General features: G+C 36.2%; 1 protein-coding gene across 1 annotated transcript; it reads right to left on the bottom strand.

Annotated features, from left to right (window-relative positions):
• Nucleotides 1-15,585: 15,585 nt before the first annotated feature.
• Nucleotides 15,586-21,208, bottom strand: LOC121971099 (sm-like protein LSM7). Its single transcript, XM_042522213.1, has 6 exons — nt 20,960-21,208; nt 19,171-19,242; nt 17,991-18,072; nt 16,747-16,818; nt 16,138-16,190; nt 15,586-15,859 (listed from the first exon to the last, which is right to left on the bottom strand). Exons 2-6 carry the CDS (start codon nt 19,171-19,173, stop codon nt 15,770-15,772), a joined length of 300 nt encoding a protein of 99 aa, XP_042378147.1. The 5' UTR covers nt 19,174-19,242; nt 20,960-21,208; the 3' UTR covers nt 15,586-15,769.
• Nucleotides 21,209-21,963: the final 755 nt, after the last annotated feature.

Raw genomic sequence — 21,963 nt, 5'->3', positions numbered from 1 at the left:
CGGCCCTTGTCCTCGCTGCCTTGTTCACGGTCCCTCGGATGCTCCATCCTTCACCGGACCCGAAGCCGTCAACCTGAGTCACATGTGTCACCTGCAGTCCTACACAACTCAAGTACACATATCAAATAACGAGGGTAAACCTAACTTAAACTCTTTGCCCAAATACCAAAACACATGGTCCCGCGGACCATTGGGATTGCTCCAACACGATCTATAATGAGTCACACAGATCTTCCTATATCTTTTTGGGGATATGCTCCAGACACAGCAGCGTTCATACTTAATCGTGTTCCATCCAAAGTTGTGATAAAGACATCATATAAGATATGGACTGGGAGAGATGCTCAGATGTCTTTTATGAGGATTTGGGGTTGTGAGGCTTACGTTCGACGTCAAGTCTCGGACAAACTAGGACCCAAATCAGATAAGTGTTATTTTATAGGATATCTCAAGGAAACGAAGGAATATTACTTCTATATTCTCAGTCACCACAAAGTGTTTGTGGCTAACACTAGGGTATTTATAGAAAAGGACTTTGTTTCTAGAAAAACTAGTGGGAGTACGTTCAATCTTGAAGAAGTTCAAGATATGGACCATAACATTGAAGTTTTGATGGAAGTTGAACCGGAACCGTAAAATATTGTGGATGATGAGATTGTTGCACAAGGAGTTGAGGAACAACAACCAGTTCAAATAGACCTACGTCTTCGCAGGTCTAACAAGGTACGTCGTCAGCCTGAGAGATACTCATTTCTCTTGTCTGACCATGACGACGTTATGCTCGTTGAGAATGAGTCTACCTCCTATCAGGAAGCTGTGATGAGACCAGATTCTGAGAAATGTCTAGAGGCCATGAGATCCGAGATGGAGTCCATGCACACCAACTAAGTATGGACTTTGGTTGATCCACCAGAAGACGTTAAACCCATTGGGTGTAAGTGGGTCTTTAAGAGAAAGACTAACATGGATGGACTTGTTACCTATAAGGGTCGTTTGGTAGCTAAAGGTTTCAAGCAAATTCATGGTATTGACTATGATGAAACTTTTTCTCCAGTAGCGATGTTTAAGTCCATTCGGATCATACTTGCTATTGCAGCATACCACGATTTTGAGATCTGGCAAATGGATGTCAAAATTATGTTTCTGAATGGAAACTTGCTCGAGGATGTGTACATGACACAACCTGAAGGTTTTGTAGATCCACTGCATACTGGTAGAGTATACAAGCTGCATAAGTCCATTTATGGACTAAAGCAAGCTTCTCGAAGCTGGAATCTTCGATTCGATGATGCGATCAAACAGTTTGATTTCATCAAGAATGAAAATGAGCCCTGTGTCTACAAAAAGATTGTTGGAAACACAGTTGTCTTTCTTGTATTATATGTGGATGACATACTACTCATTGGAAATGACATCCCTTTGCTGCAGTCTGTAAAGACTTGGCTGGAGAATTGTTTCTCAATAAAGGACTTAGGTGAAGCAGCCTGTATTCTAGGCATAAAGATCTTAAGAGATTGCTTGGCCTAAGTCAAAGTACATATATTGACACGGTATTACTACGGTTTGCCATGCAGAATTCCAAGAAAGGATTTCTGCCGATGTCACATGGTGTGAGTCTTTCGAAAACTCAAAGTCCCTCTTCTAGAGAGGAGAGAGAATGCATGGATAAGATCCCTTATGCTTCAGCCATAGGATCTATCATATACGTCATGCTATGTACTCGTCCTGATGTTTCATATGCTTTAAGCATGACGAGCAGATACCAGTCAGATCCAGGTGAGCGTCACTGGATAGCGGTCAAGAATATTCTTAAGTACTTAAGAAAGACTAAAGAATATTTCTTGATATTTGGAGGCGATGGCGAGCTAGCTGTAAAGGGTTACAGTGATGTCAGCTTCCAAACTGACCAGGATGATTATAAATCGCAGTCTGGATTCGTGTTTTGCTTGAATGGTGGTGCTGTGAGCTAGAAGAGTTCGAAGCAGGACACAGTTACTGATTCTACAACAAAGGTCGAGTATATTGCTGCATCAGAAGCAGCAAAGGAGGCAATTTGGATCCGTAAATTCATTATTGAGCTTGGGGGGTTCCTAGCGTAGCCGATCCTATAGAGCTCTATTGTGACAACAATGGAGCAATTACGCAGGCTAAGGAACCACTCACACCAGTGGACCAAACACATACTACGACGCTTCCATCTCATTCGAGATATCATCAATAGAGGGGATGTGAAAATTTACAGAGTACCCACAAAGGCGAACGTCGCTGATCCCTTAACCAAGGCTTTGACACAGAGAAAGCATGATAGTCACACTAGGTCATTGGGCCTTAGAACCTACACTGATTGACACTAGTGCTAGTAGGAGATTGTTAGTGAGAGCCCTAGAGCCAATCATGTGATGATTGTTATATGGGCTCGATGTATCATATTCCTATATTTATAAAGGCATTTCTTATGGTTATTATACTTACTTGTATTGGTGTCAAATAACTAAATATAATAACGTCCTTGAGTGGAAGGTTTTTATTTATATCAATCGATTGGTTGAATTGATAGTGAGATGATATAGAGAACACTACTCTTAATCATTCCTAGTCAAGTATTAACATTTAGGGATAATGTTAATGCACTGAGACTAGCATGTAGGTCAACTCGATGACTTGATCTCACAAGTCATGGATATTAGATATCAAGTTGACACATGGGTATGCATTGAAGAATGTATACTGAATGACCCGTTATGAGAAAGTATCATGGATTATTATATGAGTGTTATATACTTTCTCATGTGACTATTAGTATGACTATCAGTCCTTGGACCTGAAGTCACCATGGTTCCCTACATAAGGAGTTGCATACTTTGGCTTCGTCAAACGTCACCCATAAATAGATGGACTATAAAGGTGATTACTGGGTATATAACAAATTATGCGGAGGGATGTGAGTCATGTAGATGAGATCTATCCCTCCTATATGACGGGAGTGACATCATGATTCTTGATAGAGGGAGACCACTAAGTGCATGGTCATGCCCAAATGAGTCAATATGAGATATTAAGCTCATTTGATTATAGTGAGTCTACTTAGAGTTCAAGACATAAATTGATTAGAGGATGACACGGTCTATATCTCAATTGATCAATCTAGATATCTAGGATAGAATGACATTGTCACATATTATGAGAGCCACAATTAGTCACAATGGTGATGTTGGATCTCAACATTCTTGTAACTTGGGTAGTAATGATGTGTTGCTAGATACCGCTCATTACTTATGTTTCTAAATGGGTTTAGGAGTATTGCCAACGTTACAAGAACCTATAGGGTCACACACAAAGGGTAGTTAGATGGAGATTAGGTTCATATGATGGACCAAGAGGATTAGGTTCATGTGATGAACCAAATTGGATTAAGAGTAATCCAAATTAGACTAATTGAGTTGGACTCAATTTGATTCATGTGTCGAATGAGTCTAGTTTAGACTATGATTCATTGAGTCAATTTAAATCAATGAATAGAGATTTATTAAATTAAATTGATTTGAATCAAATGTTAGATTTGATCAACCATGGGAGATAAGAGGTTAAATTTGACTTGACTTGAGAGGGAAGATGAAGGGTCAAATTTGACTTGACCAAATGCCACCTCATTGTGACTTGCCATGGGTCGGCTAATGATGATGTTCCACATCATCAAGGTTACATCAATGTGTGTCACCTCATGAGGAAGACCAAGAGTCATGACTCTTGGTATTACATGGAGGTTTAAAATGCCAATAAGTGGTCGACCACATTTGATAATGGTGTAAGTGCAATTGTATGCTCATTGATTATCCCTTCTTCTTCTTCTTCTCTTCTCTATTCTCCCTCTCCTTCATTGTCGAAACCTCTCAAGGGTGCTAGCACACTCTAAATGGTTTTCTCCACCTTTTGTCCGTGTGGATACATGTAGAGGAGTGTACACTTGACACTCTACGAGATCCGATAACCATTTGGACGAGCGGGATAAGCGAAGGGCATCACTACAAGGGTAACACTTCTTTCATGTAGATCTAAGTTAGATCTAGTGTAGACAAATATGTACATGAATTTTTATTTATCTTCGCACGGATCCGTGGCTAGCTTTGGGGTTTCCGCAACGCAAAAAGCGATTTTTACGGCTCGAATTGCTAACACAAGGCGTGTGCACTTTTTCCCAACTGTCCTATGAAAAGACATGCCCGGAAAGTGTCTCTAACACCATTCTTTAATAGGACGTGTAAATCCTTGACATGATAGTGGAAGCTTCCGTCGTACAATTTGCCTGTTGACCATGCCTTGCTATTAGCAACACCAACTCCCAAAAGGATGCAATGAGCTACGCAAGGGGTCCCACTGTTTGGGTGAGCAGGAGAGCCGCTCGGCTTGGATTCCCTGCCCGATCGATCAAGGCTGCTCTTCTCCAGAGTCGCTTGGCTCAATAGGGCATTCCTCGCCCGACTGAACATGTGGTCCAATCAAGCTATCCTTCATTTGGTCAGTTGTGAGCATCTAATGTTCTCTTTATAGTCATCTCGGTCGGACGAGCGATTTGACCCGATGAACTTCTAGGCCGATCGGACCCTCTATGGCCGCTCGACTGTTGCAACTCATTCGGCCAACTTTGGTTACCTAGCGATTTCCTGCCTTTGACCTCCTTCACTTTGACCTCCACGTTGGCTGCTGATTCGACCTTTGACTCATACTTGATGGACTCCCTTTACCACCGCATTATTCTCTATCATTTATTTTTGTTTTACAAATATTTTTTTATTATGTTATTATGTTTATATATTAATTAATTAAATATATTAATTTATTAAATTAATTTAAATTTTACCCTACACCTAAACTTCTTGTTAATCATTTTTTTAATTACCAGATCGATCACTCAAGTTCAATGTTACATGACCTAGTTAATCATTTATAGCGAACCTGAGAATGTTGGCTGTCAGGATCAACCTCCATATGCACTTTCCCGATTTACCCTGGCAGTCGGAAGTAAACTTCTGTGGGGTCGTCTGGTCGCCCCAGGTTCGACGTTACCGGACTTGGTTAATTATTTTTTTTACCGATCGTGTGAGATCGCTAGGGTGACAGATTCCACCTTTTTACTACAATTGTTCATCCCCTCCTCTTTCCACAATCATTAAGGAATTAGAAAGGTAATCCTAAATAGTCTTTTTCTATTCAATGAAAAAATGCAAGGCAGCGACGCAGCCACTCGTGCTGCCCGACGACAGCAACGTGGCAGTCTTCCAAGCGGCTACTACCCCACTCAATAGTGACGTGGTTGCTACCTGATATGGGAAATCGTAAGTGCACGATTCTATCATCAAGTAATAAAATATCATTCCATAAGCATTGTTGATTAAGCACTATCTTAGTTCGCAAAATAAGATATCTAGACAATCAAGGTTCTTGTGGTCACAAGAAAACTTAAGAGAACAAGAGTTGAGAGAGGGCTCAGAGTAGAGAAGGTTAAGGGAAGACAAGTGTTCAAAGGAAGAAATTGAATTGGGGGGAACAATTCTAGAATGTAGGTTTCACCATAATGATTGTAAATACCTAATCTATATTTAGTTTTATATCATCAATAGCTATTTATGTAGGTAGACTATCCATTATATCTTATGTGAACTTTTAGAACTATACTGGTGTATCAATTCCAATTCGTCGTCTACTTTCATATCGACAACGCTAAGAGATTGTTTTCCTAAGTAAACTCTGTCATGTGATCCCACAAATCCTAGTTGTCTGCTCCTACTGTATGACAACGAATTAGAATGGATCTATTAATATTAATGACAACCAATTGCTCCTCGTAGCATATCCGATATACTTTCATAGTTGACTCTCCACGTCTTGAGTTTTTGTTGGAACACTGTGGTAGTTTTGATGTGATCAATTAAGTTAAGTTAGGTCCTGTTATGTTTGATCCTTGTCTCTAAGTGTGTAGGAGCTTAGGAACACAAGAAATCGAGCAAAAGATGCAGCTAGCGAGAAGGATGGCACGGGAAGGGAGTCGACAAGCTCGGTGCATCTGAGGGACGAGGTGCTGCAGAAGAGTACATCGGTGGACGAGAAGGGCGTGCTCGACGTTCCGAGAGACGAGAAACCGGAGCAGAAGCCTGCCCGAGGAGAAGGTTGACAATTGGGTTCGGGTGAGCCCTATTTCGATTGACCGACATCACCCAGGAGGTCAGAGCAGTAGGAGAGCAAAAGAAGGATGAAGATGCTGTTGGAGGCGCCTTCAAAGGGAATTGAAGGTGCCTCTACGGCGCCTCCACGCCTCGCTGTGGAAGGCGTCGTCCATGGCTGGAAGGCGCCTTCGATGAATAGTACGAAGGCGCCTTCCAGCCCTATGGAAGGCGCCTTCGACCAGGCTGATGTTACCGTTGCCAAGGGATAAAGCTTTATCCCTTGGCGCCTCGCTGGAGGTGCCTTCCACCTTATTGAAGGCGTCTTTCATCTCCGGATAAGTTTTTTCAAGGGCTATAAAAAGACCTCTGGATCTAAGAAATAGGTAACAACTTCTGTATTAACTTCCTAGTAACTGTCTGAGCTTTTCAAAGAGTGTAAGAGGCTTCTCCGCCTTCATCAAAGGAGATATTTTTAGTGAAGTTTTACAAGTGCCTTGGATTAATAACCACCTAGATTGTAACCAAGTAAAAGTCACAGTCTCTTAGTTATTTCCCTTTTAAGTTGTTATTTTTTTTATTGTTGTTGCTTAATTATAATTATGCTACTAATCCAAGTCCAAAGAATTTAATAGGCAATTCACCCCCCTCTTGCTGAACCATCTGCTCCAACAAGTGGTATCAGAGCCCAACCACCTCAGAAGGACTAACCGTTGACTGAAGTACCAAATCGATGGTCGGACCGATAATCTACCTACCAAAGTTTGAGGGAGAATTTGTATTATGGAAGAAACGCATGGAGGTATTTTTTAAAATTGATTTTGAAATTCTGTTAATAATTAAATATGATTTTGTAGCTCCTAAAAACCCCCAAGGAGAAGAAAAAGAAGAATATCATTGGACCAAGAAGGAGCAAGCAGACTTCGTAGCGAACAGACGAGCCGAGTTCCATTTGCTTAGCGTATTTCCACCCTAGGAAGTAAATTGGATTGAAGATTACATCTCACAAAAGAACTTTGGGAGAAATTCCTGGAGATACATGAAAGAACTTCCGAAACAAAGTTCGCTAGACGGGATGTGCTCCGGAATCAACTGACAAACCTCCTGATGGAAAAAGGAGAGTTAGTAGCACATATACACGGAAGAATCAAGGAACTAATCATCGGATTAACAAACCTCGGAGAATCGGTAACTAATCGGGGTGCACAAAGGTCTGCGTTAAATGCGTTCCCAGGAACACCGGAATGAAAATCTATAGTAGGCTCCTACTACATATCCAAAGATCTCGAGGTGAGTACTTCAGAAAGTCTTTTCTCCACTTTCAAATTACACGAATTTCGATGTGTAAGACAAAGAAAGGAACCTAGTCAAAACATTACCCTAAAGGAAAGAACAAATGATTCAGACTCCGAAGAATCATTTGATGAAGTCGAAGCGACCCTAATGGTAAGAAAATTTAATAAGTTTATTTGGTCTAATAAATTTAAATCACAAAAGAAAAAGGATTATTGAAATAAAAAGAAAGTCCGATGTTACAACTGCAACAAAGAAGGACACATCAAGGATGAATGCCCTAAACTAAAGAAGAAGGAGAAAGTCAAGGGTAATAGATCAAAGCACAAGAACTTGAAGCCCACATGGGATGAATCATCATCCTCTGAGTCCGAGGTCGAGGCCTTCTCCGGACTAGACCTAATGGCAAACCATCAAACAGAAGATGAAACTAGCTCAGAAATGAGCATTGACGAAGGAGGAGAATCATCAGAAGAAAATTATGATGAAGAGGGAGCATCATAACATGAGATAAGTGAGGTGCGTGCACTATCTTCCAAACAGTTGTTTAATTTCATTAAAGTTCTTTCCAAGGATTTAGTAAAATTAGAAAAAGAAAACACTGGTTTGAAAAAACAACTAGCAAAAGTATACCCATTAGAGTTGTTTGATAAGTTAAAATTAAAAAAAAATGATAAGTTAAAAACTCAAATCAAAATTTTAAACAATGACCATGCATGTTTGAATTTGAATGATTGTCAAAAACTAAAATTTGGAAGTATGGTAAGCTAAACTGGTAGACATCACCAAGGATAAATTAGGAATATTTCTAAAAATTATATACCTCTAAAATTTTTGATTAATCAAGTAGGTAGGAACTTATATTGGGTTCCAAAATCATACTTAGACTAAAATTCTCTCGATTTTAAAAGGGTTAAAATGTCATAAAGGAAATTAAATATTAATTTCTTTAAAGACTTTGTCTAAAAAAGTGGTTGTTGCTTTAATATCCAAGAAGGCCTAATACCTCACCACAGCCTGAAAGTCTATTATTGAAATAAATATTTAATTGACTAAATTTTAAAATGATTTATTATTATAATTTTTTAACAAGTTATAATTTTTAAAAATATTAGTTGAATTTTTAAAATTGACAACATATTTTTGTTAACTCTTTTATTTTGTCAAAATACAAAGTATGACTTTATGAAAAATTTTAAAAATTGTTAAACATTCTGTTTACTATTTTTAAAGCACCCCTCAAAATTAATTTCAAAATATTCTAATTTTCCCCCTATTTTTTGATATAATCAAAGGAGGAGGAAATGTACAAGTTTAGGGGGACTTAGGATGTTTAAAATTTGAAATTTGAATTTTGCTAACTCAATTGCAACATTATAATGTTATTTTAACTTCTTTTATAATATTATTCGTGCAATTTCATTACAACTTGTAATTGGTTTGTTTGTTTTTTCCTAACTTGAACTTAAGTTGATGCATATCAAAAAGAGGGAGATTGTTGGAACCCCCGTGGTAGTTTTGATATGAACAATCAAGTTAAGTTAGGTCTTGTTATGTTTTGATCCTTGTGTCTAAGTGTGCAGGAGCTTAGGAACACAAGAAGTCGAGCAGAAGATGCAGCTAGAGAGAAGGATGATATGGGAAGAGAGTTGACAAGCTCGGTGCATCCGAGCGATGAGGTGCTACGGAAGAATACACCAGTAGATGAGAAGGACATGCACAACGTTCCGAGGGACGAGAAGCCGGAGTGGAAGCCTGCTCGAGAAGAAGGCTGGAAATTAGGTTCGAGTGAGTCTTATTTTGGTTGGCCGACATCACTCAGGCGATTGGAGCAGTAAGAGAGCAAAAGAAGGCTGAAGATGCTACTGGAGGCGCGTTAAAGGGAATTAAAGGTGCCTCCGCAGTGCCTCCACGCCTCGTTGTGGAAGGTACCTTCCATGGCTGGAAGTCACCTTCGATGAACAGTCCGAAGGCGCCTTCCAGCCCTATGGAAGGCGCCTTCGACCAGGCTGATGTTACCATTGCCAAGGGATAAAACTTTATCCCTTGGCGCCTCGTTGGATGCGCCTTCCACCTTATTGAAGGTATCTTTTAGCTCAGGATAAGTTTTTCCAGGGGCTATAAAAAGATCCCTGGACCTAAACTTCTATATTAATTTTCTAACAACTTTCTGAGCTTTTCAAAGAGTGTAAGAGACTTCTTCACCTTCATCAAAGGAGATATTTTTAGTGAAACTTTACAACCGTCTTAGATTAACAATCGCCTAGGTTGTAAACAAGTGAAACTGTGAAAGTCGTAGTCTCTTACTTATTTCCCTTTTAAGTTGTTATTTTCTTTATTGTTATTGCTTAATTATAATTGTACTACTAATCTAAGTCTAAAGAATGAGAAAGGTTTGTTTTATTTTTAATAGACAATTCACACCCCTCTTGTCGGCCCACCTGCTCCAACAATTTCTATGGGTAGGAGGATTGGATTATCCTCGTGAGATATGAATCTCGTGCTTTTGGCATCGAGATCATGTGTACATAGTAGGCCTAGACCATAAAGACATTTCACCAAACAAGAAACATGCAAACTCAATAGATTAAACAAAATAGTATTTACATATCAAAATGACTACTTCCTACTCCTAGAATAAAAAAAACTACTCCATAGCAAGGGAATTACAAATCAAATATACTAAGAGAAGCATTCTTACAATCCAAAATAGAGCATAGAGAGGAAGAAATGCTTAGCGAGAAGATTATCGATGTCTTCGCAATGGTTCCTTGCTCCGGAGGTGGACGAATTATCAAGATGGGTGAAGATGATTGCTCTAGGGTTTCCTCTAGAGGAGAAAACCCTCTCCCTAGGAAGGGGATAAAGCCCCTAGTTTAAGATGATTCAAGCAAGGGTTTGCTTGACCCTTTTATACTTCCCTCAAATTGTCCTAATCTATAGATTTATTGGGCTTCGCCAAAATAGATTTTTCAACACTTAAATCTGGTTTTCTTAGATTAGACCCTAAATCAAAGTTGTAGATATTGAAATTATTTATATTTCTATAGATGGTATGACCAATGGATCAAACCGAGCTAAAAGTTATAGTCATCCAAAGTTTGGTCTACAGTGCAGTCCAAGGCTAACACGACCCCATGCCAGCTAACACGACCCCGTGCCAGCTGGCACCCATGTTAGGTTCGGGAAAATGGTCAAAATTGACACGGGTCATGCCCTCCAACATGGGTGGCTGTGGTGGAAGTTGTTTGTAGTCATTTTAGCACTATTTTGTCCCTAATTTCTTCTATATAAATATGCTTGTATCATGAGACATTATCGAAGCGTGTTCCTTGATTAAAACTTTATTTTGAATCTCTTTTCTTTGTGGAGGCTTCATGTATTCGACTCGATGATGAGGCATAGTTAGCTCATGTTGAATATGTTAGGACACTCTAGGATTTAGAGAGGGGTGATTAACTCCAATCGCTTCATTGATAATTTGCAATGAAAAAACTCGATAAATGCTAACCCAGATTTACTTGGTATCCACCTTCTTAAAATGACTAATCCAAAGATCCACATGGTGCACACACTCTACTATGAAAAATACTCATTCTTAGAAATAATCCAGAGGGAGAAACCTCGTACAAGCTCACAAAAAGAAAATACAACAAGGAAATGAATACACAATACAATAAACACCTTGTTTGATCTCTTGTAGCTTATAGATGCCTCCTGAAGCTTGGAAAGTGCAGTATCACTTCTCTTCCACAACTCAAGCACCAGCGATGAAGAGCGGAGAAGAGGATATATTGAATCATTCAAAGAAATACCTTTTATCTCGTAGATTAGGGTCAAGAGGCAAGTCAAGAGACTACAAATAGTAAGTTAGGTAAGTCACTGAAGGAGAGTGATCTAGCAAGGATGAGTCTTAATGGGACTGTAAGCACTGGTCTAATTTAGGTCTATTTTGAAAATCTAAATTGAGACCGTGACTAGATCCTGGTCTTGGAAAGATATGCTTTAATAATAATCTTTTATATTTTATTATGCTAACTCTATTTTGTAGGGTATAGTTTGTTATTTGGACTAACACTTTTTGCACGGGTGAAAATGCAAAAGTGGAGAGTTGGGTCCCGTATGTCCAACCAACGTTGGGGTCGACCAACTTTATTCTGAGAACCTTACATTAGAAGAGTGGGGAGTTGGGCCCCATATATCTAGCCAGCTCTAGGGTCTGACTAACTGTATACTGAGAGATTTGCATAGGAGAAGTGTGGAGCTGATCCCCATAATCCCGGTCGACTATAGGGTTATCCAAGTGTATGCTGAGAGACTTGCACAGGAGAAGTGGGAAGTGTTAGAGTGTATACTAAAAGCCTAGCTTTTGTAAACATTTATTTTGAAATAAAGAATCACATTGGTCAAAAATGTCTACATGCTAAGTGTAGTTGTTCAATTAATTTATATTGTAGATAACATGGTGTGTGGTGTCACACACAGAATATCATATTATCAGTTCTTTATAAATTATAAACAGTAGCTCACGACTAAGATGGATAGGAACAAACCATTAGAATAGTCGTAGTGTAATTTGGTATTAGTTTATCTTAACTATAAAATTATACTAGTATACTCTGAGCGTATTAAGCAGGATCATTTAAGGTAAGTTTTTTTTGTGTTGACTTAATAAAAGAACAAGACCTTAGTTATTATGGAAGTGTGTGCTCTTAATCCTAATATAATAACAAGCACATATATTTAGTATTCATTTCTTTAACTTATCAAAGGATGAGATTTAGCTCGATAAATCAAAAGGCCCGATAAGTTGGGAAATGATATTACTTATAGTGTGTGTTGTTGATTATAGAAGGAAACTGTGTCCTAGTAATCTAGGTTGATAATGTCCCCAAGAGGAGCTCATAAGGTTTGTCATGTTAAACCCTGTAGGTGGACTTAATCCTACATGACAATAAGGTTGAGTGGTACTACTCTTGGACTAAGATATTAATTAAAGAGAGTTGTCAGTAACTCATTTAATTAGTGGACATTCGACATCTTAAACACAGGGAGACTAACACACTCATAATAAGAAGGAGCCCAAAATGTAATTTGGGATTGGTGCGGTAGTTCAATAATAATTCTTTAGTGGTATGAATTATTATTGATAAAATTAAGTTGGGTGTTCGGAGCGAACACGGGAAGCTTAATTTCATCGGGAGACCAAAACCAATTCCTCCTCTCGGTCCCTATCGTAGCATCTTGTATATAGAGAATTATACCCACCGCATACCCACCTCCTACCCACCCTTAGGTGGTCGGCCAAGCAAGCTTGGAGTCCAAGCTTGGGCCGGCCAAGCCAAGGGTTGAGTCAAGATAAGGGGACCGACCATAGCTTGGAGTCCAAGCTTGTTGTGGCCGACCCTAATAAATATAAAAGAATTTTGTTTTAAATCTTTTTTATGTGGATATCGTGGTTTTAAAAGAGAGAATTTAAAAATTAAATATTTCCTTTTATACCTTTCTACACAAGATTAAATAAAAGATTTGATATCTTTCCTTATTTGTAGTTAAAAGGAAGATTTTAATTTTTGATAAAACTTTCTTTTTTTATAATTATGTTCATGATTTATACATACGAAGACTCCTTTCATGAATATTTAGATCAAAATCAATAATATTGAGTCACTTTCTTAGATCTGATTGAAGTTCAAGTAAATCAAACTCCATGCAAATTTTTTTTTTTTTTTTGGAAGAATCACTACCTATTGATTCCACAATTGGACTTTCTTTTGAGCATACATCTTCTTCCCCTTTTCTTTTAAAATATTTAAACATATCTACCAAAATAATTAAAGAAAATTCAATCAATTGAAAAAGATACATAATAAAAATGAATAACTATAATCAACAAAATATAACAAAATCCTAAAACAACAAAAAAAAATCATAATAAAAAATTTGAATTTATGTACCTGATACCTGTTAAAGAATAAAATCTCAACCGGTCAGCCCTAGAGGGAATATAACAGCAAGACGTGCGTTGAAATTTGGAAGAGAACACATTTTAATTGATGAAAACTATTGAGCATCTCTAAAGAAATTCCTTTGATTTAGGTATTAGGGTTTCGGGGTCTTTGAGGGTATTTATTAATTATAATTATATGTGTATTTTTTTTTAAAAAAAAGGGTATTATAGTAATTTTATATCAAATATTTAGGGTAGGTATGGTTGGACTAAACCTATATGGTTTAACCAAATAGAAGGTGAAATCGGGGCAGAGTTGGATTATACTTAATATTAATCTTCTTTATAGTTTTTGACTCCGTGATTTATCTCCCTTTATATAATCTGGAGACGAACTGTAAAAGATACCTAAGATGAGCATAATCATCTTTTGTTATAATTTAAAGGTGATGATTTAATTATGCTACCTTGTAAAGGTTTTATATATCCCAACAATTATTATTTTTTTTGTTTCATTTCTATCAGGATGTAAATGAATCAAATATTCATGAATAAATTTAATATTCGATTTGATAAGAATTTATTTATATTCGTTTAATATATATATAATTAATTATATAAATAAGTTTGAATAATTTATTGAACTAACATATTTATAAATAGAATTTGTGGATTCATAAACAGTATCCATAAATAAAATTTGTTAAATATGTTCATCAATATAAAATTTTATCAAACTTGCAAATTAACAAAAAAAAAAAAAAACTCTCAAAATAAGCTAACAAACTCACTAATCAACTAAAGAAGTTTAAAAATATAAAAATTTCTAAACAATTAAATAAACTTAAATTGAAAACTCAAACTAGATTCATTTTAGGTTCGATTGGACTTATCTTAATTATCTTAACAAACAAATACAAAATTTGACTCGACTCGATTCCTTTACCGTCCTTGTTCTATCTTATTTTTCAAGGAGAGGATTTTGCCCTAATGCCACATTTAAATTCCAAAGAAAGGTCAACCGATAATAATCAAGGCACTTAGGTAAAGAATCTATTGGTTAAGCACATTTAAGAACCTTCATTTTTGGAATGCGGAAAGGTAAAGTTTATTCTCTTCGTTCTAATACACCGTCTAACAAAGTCATTCTCCACATCTTGTAAAAGAACTCTTTCTCAATTTTCCTACTGAAGCGAGAAGATACTCTGCCACTGCATCATTACCCCAGGGGCCTCCTACTTATCTCTAGTGTTTTTCAAAATAAAATATCTCACTTTCAATCATATTTCTAGTAGTATGGGGAATTCTCATAGTTGAACAGAGCTAATATAAAATAAGTTTTAACATTGTTTTATACGAAGACTCCTTTCATAGTTGTCTGATATGAGCACCATAAGAGAAACTAATGTTGACTACTAATTAATTATCGAGATTAATTGTTTTTAAATCTACTTAGATCATAAAACAACATAAATGATCTTGTCTATAGTAGTTGTTTCCCCATTTACATAGAACATTTCAACAATATAAAGACCTTGTAGATCGCTCAACAAGGGATAAGTAATGACATTAGCATGGGATGGACAAGTAAGAAAATTATAAGGAAACTAAATATCGTTGCACCATTAATCGGCTGAACTATGGATTGATGGAAGTTCCAAATTAAGTTAGATGTGGCTTCTCTCGCACTGTGGACAAAGGCAATCAGTGTAAGCGCGTGAACACGAAGACACAGTGGAGTGGAGTGGAGTGTAGGCCCTCTCCCTCTTCTAATTCTTCTTAACTTGTCTAGTCTTAATTAAAGTTATGCGGTCCTCTAATTGCTCATTAATCAGTTGATGGAGAAAATGACAAAGAGAGGCAATGATTGAAATCCATACAGTGTCCTGTTTAAGGATGTCAACAAGCATAGTGTTAGCAAGTAGATTGAGTCGAAAATCGACACAAACTAACCACCACCTTTTTCCTACAATTCCCCTGAAATCCAGTTCTTCACTGAAACTGAAAATTTAACTATTCGTATAATTCTCTCTACCAAATAAAAAACCACTATACACAATATTGTTTATTTATATTAAAAAATTGTTCAAATTTATGTCGCTTTAACATCATTTCTATCATCATGTGCAAACAATAACGCTTCTATGCGTGCAAAACTGAAGGTGGTTGACATCAAATGGAGTCTTTACGATAAATAAGTTTCAGAAATTGGAATAAATGGCACAAAAAGGTACAAGTAACATCATGGAAATTCTCAGAATTTGCAGTAGAATTTTCCCTCTTTTTTGGGGAATTAAAAAGCAAGTGACGGGCCATTAAATATTAGACAGCGAAAATGGCCAATCATGCAGTGTTTAAAACTTGAAATTTAAGCTCCATCTGGCTGGATAAAGGGGTTTGCAATTTCCTCTGTTCCATCAGTTGGAGACACGAGCATTACGGCAGTCCCCCTACATATCTGTACACAAATGCATCAATCAAATAAACCTGTTGGAAATGATCATTTTTAGCCTACAAAATTGACTCCATCACTTTTCAGCAACAACATATGCAGAAAACAAATTAGACAAATAGGGTGGGCAATGTTGAGATCCACTAAAAATCACCATTAATGAATTGTTAAAGAAAATAAAAAAGATCAAAAAAAAAAATACAAGTCTGATTGCATAGAATGTCATTCTGTATTAAGCTAGAAGCAGCAAGGACAATAAGTTAATGGGTACAAGAAATTCTTACTATAAGGCCAAGGCGTCTTGTCTGGTCTGTCGTCTTCAGTGGATCATCAGGATCTGCAAGCATGTGATTCAAGTTAGCAAAATTCAAAGAGATTGTTGATTACAGTACATCTACAGATAACCATGCCTGGGAGAGCAAGAAAATCCTAAGCTAAAGATAGTGGGCCAACTGCCAATTTCATTAGCTTACTAAACTACATATTTATCCAAGCTAAATATGTGAAGCCACCCCTAATCATGCAGTTTTACACAACCTAACAAAATTTAGACCCTATACGGATTGCTGAGGCACCATGAAGAACTGGACTCAAAACTAGCATTACGGAAACACAAATTGAATGCATGATCCAAGTAGTTTGAATGTGTCAAGTGTATGTTTTCTAAAATACCCATTCATAAAGGATGCGGAATGGTGTGCTCTGGACATCAATGCAATGTAAAAACGATTAAAATTATAAACATTTATGACAAACTAAAATTGGCTTAAACGTATGGAGCCATCAAAGAAGAAAATTTATTTGTAGACAAAGACAAAAAAACATCTAGTTGATCCGAACAAAATGCTACTAATAGACAATTTTGTGTAAACATGTTCATGTAAAGTAGTTACCTCTGAGAAACTCTATAGCTTCATCTAGCACCAAGTTAAGCAGCTGATCATAGCCTTTTAAAGTCCCCATCACTGGATCAAGGCAATTACATGGTTAGCAAATTTATTAGTTAAACGAATTACTATGTTCCTCAAATAACTGAAAATAAAACAAGTTGGAAAATGCTGGAAATCATGAAGCGTCTAGAGACCCACATCGGTAAACACCTGCCAAGCTGATTTCTAGTGGAAAATAACACAAGTTGGAAGAAATTGGAAATCATGAAGTGTCTAGAGACTCACACCAGCAATCACTTGCCAATCTTATTTCTAGTGGTTTCCATCAAATGTTCAAATGCAACTTTCTGAAAACATAAAACTACCACTTGCTAAGTTCCAGACAAGGAACTATTATCTTATATTTCTGAATGCTGTTCCAATGTTAAACTTATTGTTCGAAATGTACCTTCTCTCAAGTGTTCTAAACAGAGATAACTAGCCTATCCATATTATTTTCATAAATCATAGTATATTTTGCCTTCAGACCACTTTATTGTACCGAGGATTATATATTGGAGTTGGTATAATCTAGGTAATACAATATAAACAAATAAAATAATATAAAAGGCTAAATTAGTGCAATACCATTCCAATACACATGACATTGATAGCCATACCCATGCTTTGATTGAGCAAATTGTGCCCTCTTGCAAAGGAGAAATTGCAACAGAAATTCATTTGGTATGAACAAGCTCACAAACTACTAGGTGGCATTGTAAAAGTATCAGAAGTATATTCTAATGAATTGGCAAGTCAACACCTAAATTTTGATTGATATACATTTCCATTTAACATGTATTATTATAAATTATGTATTATATGTTTCACAGATTTACATGCAAAATATTTTATATGGGATTAGAGTTGACTTAGGATGATTGATTTAATATACCATAAGTTAAATCTATTTTTTGGATGATTATTTAGGTTGATTAATTTGACATATTAGGTGGTAGATGTATATTCATTTCTTGATACATTATATTGGCTTGACCACATAAAGAATGCATACAAATCTTAAAACCTAGTGGCAAATCATTCTCTTCTTGATTTTTTTTAATTATTCTTTTATTGCTTGTTTCACATATCAATTTGAAGTGTATACAAAGTAAATAAGATGCAGGTATAATTTTAAGATAAGAACTAAAATTCATGTAATGGTTTAACGACCAAAGTCTGGAACGCCTGAAAACTAAATAACCAACCTTGTCTCCCCCCTGTCAGCTTCACTTGGACACCCTTGTCGATGAACTTTGCCAAATCTAGAACTGTTTCCTTCCTGCCTGACTAAACAAGTGAACAGAAAACATTAAACAGAGACCAACCACACCAATGCATTGCAGAAAATTAGAATGATATTACTCAAAGCCAAGGGAAAAACAATCATCATGCACACAGTGATATAGTTTAATCCTTTAACCAACAAAATCTGAGTCCACTCAATGTGCCAATGCACACCAATACAACATTTAGTCTGTCATTATATCCTTTAATTGCATACAGTATTTTCTTAGAAATTAATGATGTTCTAAGGAGATACTATATGAAAATTTAAAATTTCAAGAAGGTTGATTAGCAAAACACAATTATAAGTTATCAACTGCAAGCAGCATAGTATATTGTCTCCCCTTTCCAATTTATAGGTCTCAAGGCTGTCTAGATATTGATTGGCAGAGATGATATATGGTGATTTTCTTGTGTTATATTACCTAATATGTGGTGCCTCGCATTTATTCCCTGTCCTAAACCAATCAGGCCACTCTATGAATGTGCAGGCATGTAGTTTACCATCCATCCTTGTCTCCCATTGGTTCGGCAGTGATTTCGCCCACATTTGTTTCTCCTTTTCATATTGTATTTTACAAGTCACTTAAAGTTTGATAAGACATATTATCCAAACTTGTGAAACTACAAGATGCTTTCCATTTTTCACAGAATAGATTTACTAAGAAAGCCCCCAAGGAATGTGTTGCTCAAGCTGGAAATAAAACTTAAATACAAACCTGGTTATTCTTCAACATGTTTTTATTCACGCAAGTATGTTTTTCTGATGCATGGAAATACCATAACAGTGGAGGCAATTATTAGCATGGCATACACGTTATGCAAGATTTGAAATTTTCTCACATCTACCTTTTTATGGGGAAAAGAAAGAAAATGTAATCAGATTGGAATAAAAATGTTCACACATAAAAGAAAAGAATTAGGAATATGCATATAGTTAACTTAGCAAAGGATCATAATGATGCACTAACAATTACACTTACAGTACCCGATACATTATTATTTCCAGTAAATAAACACCACGACCCCTCAATATCATTGAAGAATTTCATCAACCAAATGAATGGAGAAATATTTGCAGCCACAACAAAATATTCTTACCATCTTGCACTACAAATTCCCTGCAAGCCCAATGAATTTCAATGAGTAACTTGCTGGAAAGCACCCTACCACCTGGATAAAAATTAGTATCTACAGTAAGTTCAATAAGTAAAATTATTATTAAGTTCAAGAAGTAAAATTATTAAATTTTGAACCTTAACACTGTCCTGAAAGCAAATGGAGAAAGCAACGAAGAGCATCAAATGTTTCGAATCAACATTAAACATAAAAAAATAGAAATTTTTTTCAGGTAAATTAAGCACAGGAAAATCAAACAGTAATTCCAAGTTATCTCTTTACAATAAAGAGATCCATTTTGCAAGTTAGATATTATGGCCAGTAGAGATGAGCACCTAACTATGGACCTTTATTATCAGATCTGAAATAGGCGTCAAACTAGCTAAGCCAAGCATATAAATGGCCAAAGGTTGGATTTATTAAAATAAAATAACTATAAATTGATACACTGAAAAATTACTACAAACATACAATAACACCTTCAAATATCTGAAATCCTTATAAAACACATCTTATGAAAGAATTATGAATGCTCTCTTTCACAGATAGATTGTTATAAAGTATAGAAATAAGTACTAATCAGCCAAAAGACTGTCATGTACAAGACCAAGTTATCCAAGGTTAGTATGAACTAGCATCAAGACACATGCAAAGCCTATACTGGTTATAAGACTAAATGAGATAATTAAATTGACTCATAGAGCATGTAATACAAGTAAATAATTCATTAAACCCTTAATGGATAGAAGACTAGGTGGAATAATATAATCGGTCTATATGTCACATAACATCAGTCAATCCCCTCATATATTGAATCAACAGATCTCATAGTATCAACTAACCCTCAACCTATTGAGCCAAGAATTGGTGGCATCTCAAATCTCTCCTCAACAAACAAGAGGAAGCCTCCTTCTGCCTGGGAGGAAAGGAACCAACAATCCCAACCCTCCTCAACTCGTGTTGAGGCAAAAGGCTTTCTCACACCCCAAACTCTTCCCTCCAAACTGATTGTTAAAGGTACAATAATCAATTGTACCCATACAGATCCCATGTTGGTGCAATAGGAAAACAACTTGTCACTGGTGATTACCAACGCAACAAACTTGGGAATCCACCAAAACTTCAAGAACAGGTAGAGCCATTGAATATATTTTACTTACTATTAGTTATCATCAAAGTGTATCAATGCTCTCAACAATAAATAACTGCATGCTATATATTAAGAATATATAAACAACTAGATTAACTTACATTATCACATAAAAGTATGTTGCAAATAATAATGACAAATGCTGCGAGCAATGACAACAAGAAAACCTAGAATAATCCACATGGATAGCAACTACGATGATGGCATGAGCAAAGGAAATAACTAGAATTCAATAAGATAATACAATCAAGACAACCCAAAGAGTCAACAAGCCAAGTCAGAGTTCCGCCATAAGAATTGATATCACATAAGTTGCCCCTCCCTAAACAACCTTCTAATTCAACTCCCAAGGTACACTAACTTAATAACTCCAATCTCCCAAATTTGCAATCCAGTCTCTCGACTCCAACATCACCAAATTCCTTCTTTTGAGCCCAAAAAACACACTCACAAAGCCAAGCCTGAACGAAAAATATACCCTCACTAACCTACCTTTTTTCATCGTGATCCCCGCAATTCGATGTCCTGGAGGAAACACAAGAGCACCACAAAGAAACAACTTTCTCATACAATGGTAACCCACCCAAAATTCCAAAACTGCACCAACGAACAAGTACTCACGTTACCGGTGTCGCTGTTTCTCAAGAGACGAAGGAGGGCGAAAAAGACTGCTGTTCACGCGGGGAAAGAGGAGAAATGTGGGTTCCACGATGTGCCGATGATGCTCGGCTAAGGCAGGGATCTCGCACGCAACTCGTCGAAAGTGGCGAGAGTCGGACGAGAGAGAGAGGAGAGGGAGAAGTGGTGGTTTTGTTTCCGCAAATCCCTAATCTGCTAAACCAAATCGATTGACACTGGTTCAATATTGACGCGGGCAGTTTATAGATATATTTTGATATGCGCCTTATCCATCTTATCCCGTCATCCCGTTCGCACCCAAGTTTGTTTGTTTTTTACAATTATTTATCAAAATTCATAAGTTTGTAAAATATCTAAATCACATATTATAATTTTAAAATTATCAAATTACCTGCTTATTTTCCATTCTATCCCCATCCTCAAACGAATTCGATTAGAAAAATAAATTAATCGACTGATTTTTTTTCAATCAATCATTTCATTCTATTTAAAAAATCCATCAATAGATTTCGATTAAAATTAACTGATAGATCTAGAGATCTCGAAATGACATGAAACTAATTTCTATATATTCGTTTAGTTCTCCTGATTATAAAAATACTATCAAACATTAATTTGAACCAATATAAGCAATGATTTTTTTAATACGAATTAATTTTTTAAATATATTTATATTTAAAAAATTACTACTCTCAATATTTAGGTTTGATATTATTTTTACTAAGGTAAATACATAGTAATTAATTTCATGTTATTTCAAAATCTTTAGAGATTTTGATTGAAATCGACTAATGAATTTTTAAATAGAATAAAATTAATTCGATCGGAAAAAAATCAATCAATTGATTTATTTTTCTAATCAAATTAATTAAAAAATAAGGGTAAAATAAAAAAATTTGATATGTGATTTGATAATTTTAAAATTATAATACATGATTTAAGTATTTTAGACACGTATTTATTAGATTCGGTAAAAAGTTATTTTT

This window comes from Zingiber officinale, chromosome 4A (assembly GCF_018446385.1).
Source record: "Zingiber officinale cultivar Zhangliang chromosome 4A, Zo_v1.1, whole genome shotgun sequence".
In the NCBI taxonomy this organism is placed as follows: domain Eukaryota; kingdom Viridiplantae; phylum Streptophyta; class Magnoliopsida; order Zingiberales; family Zingiberaceae; genus Zingiber; species Zingiber officinale.
Note: the sequence above shows the minus strand (reverse complement) of the source record. Positions and strands in the feature narration are given on the sequence as shown.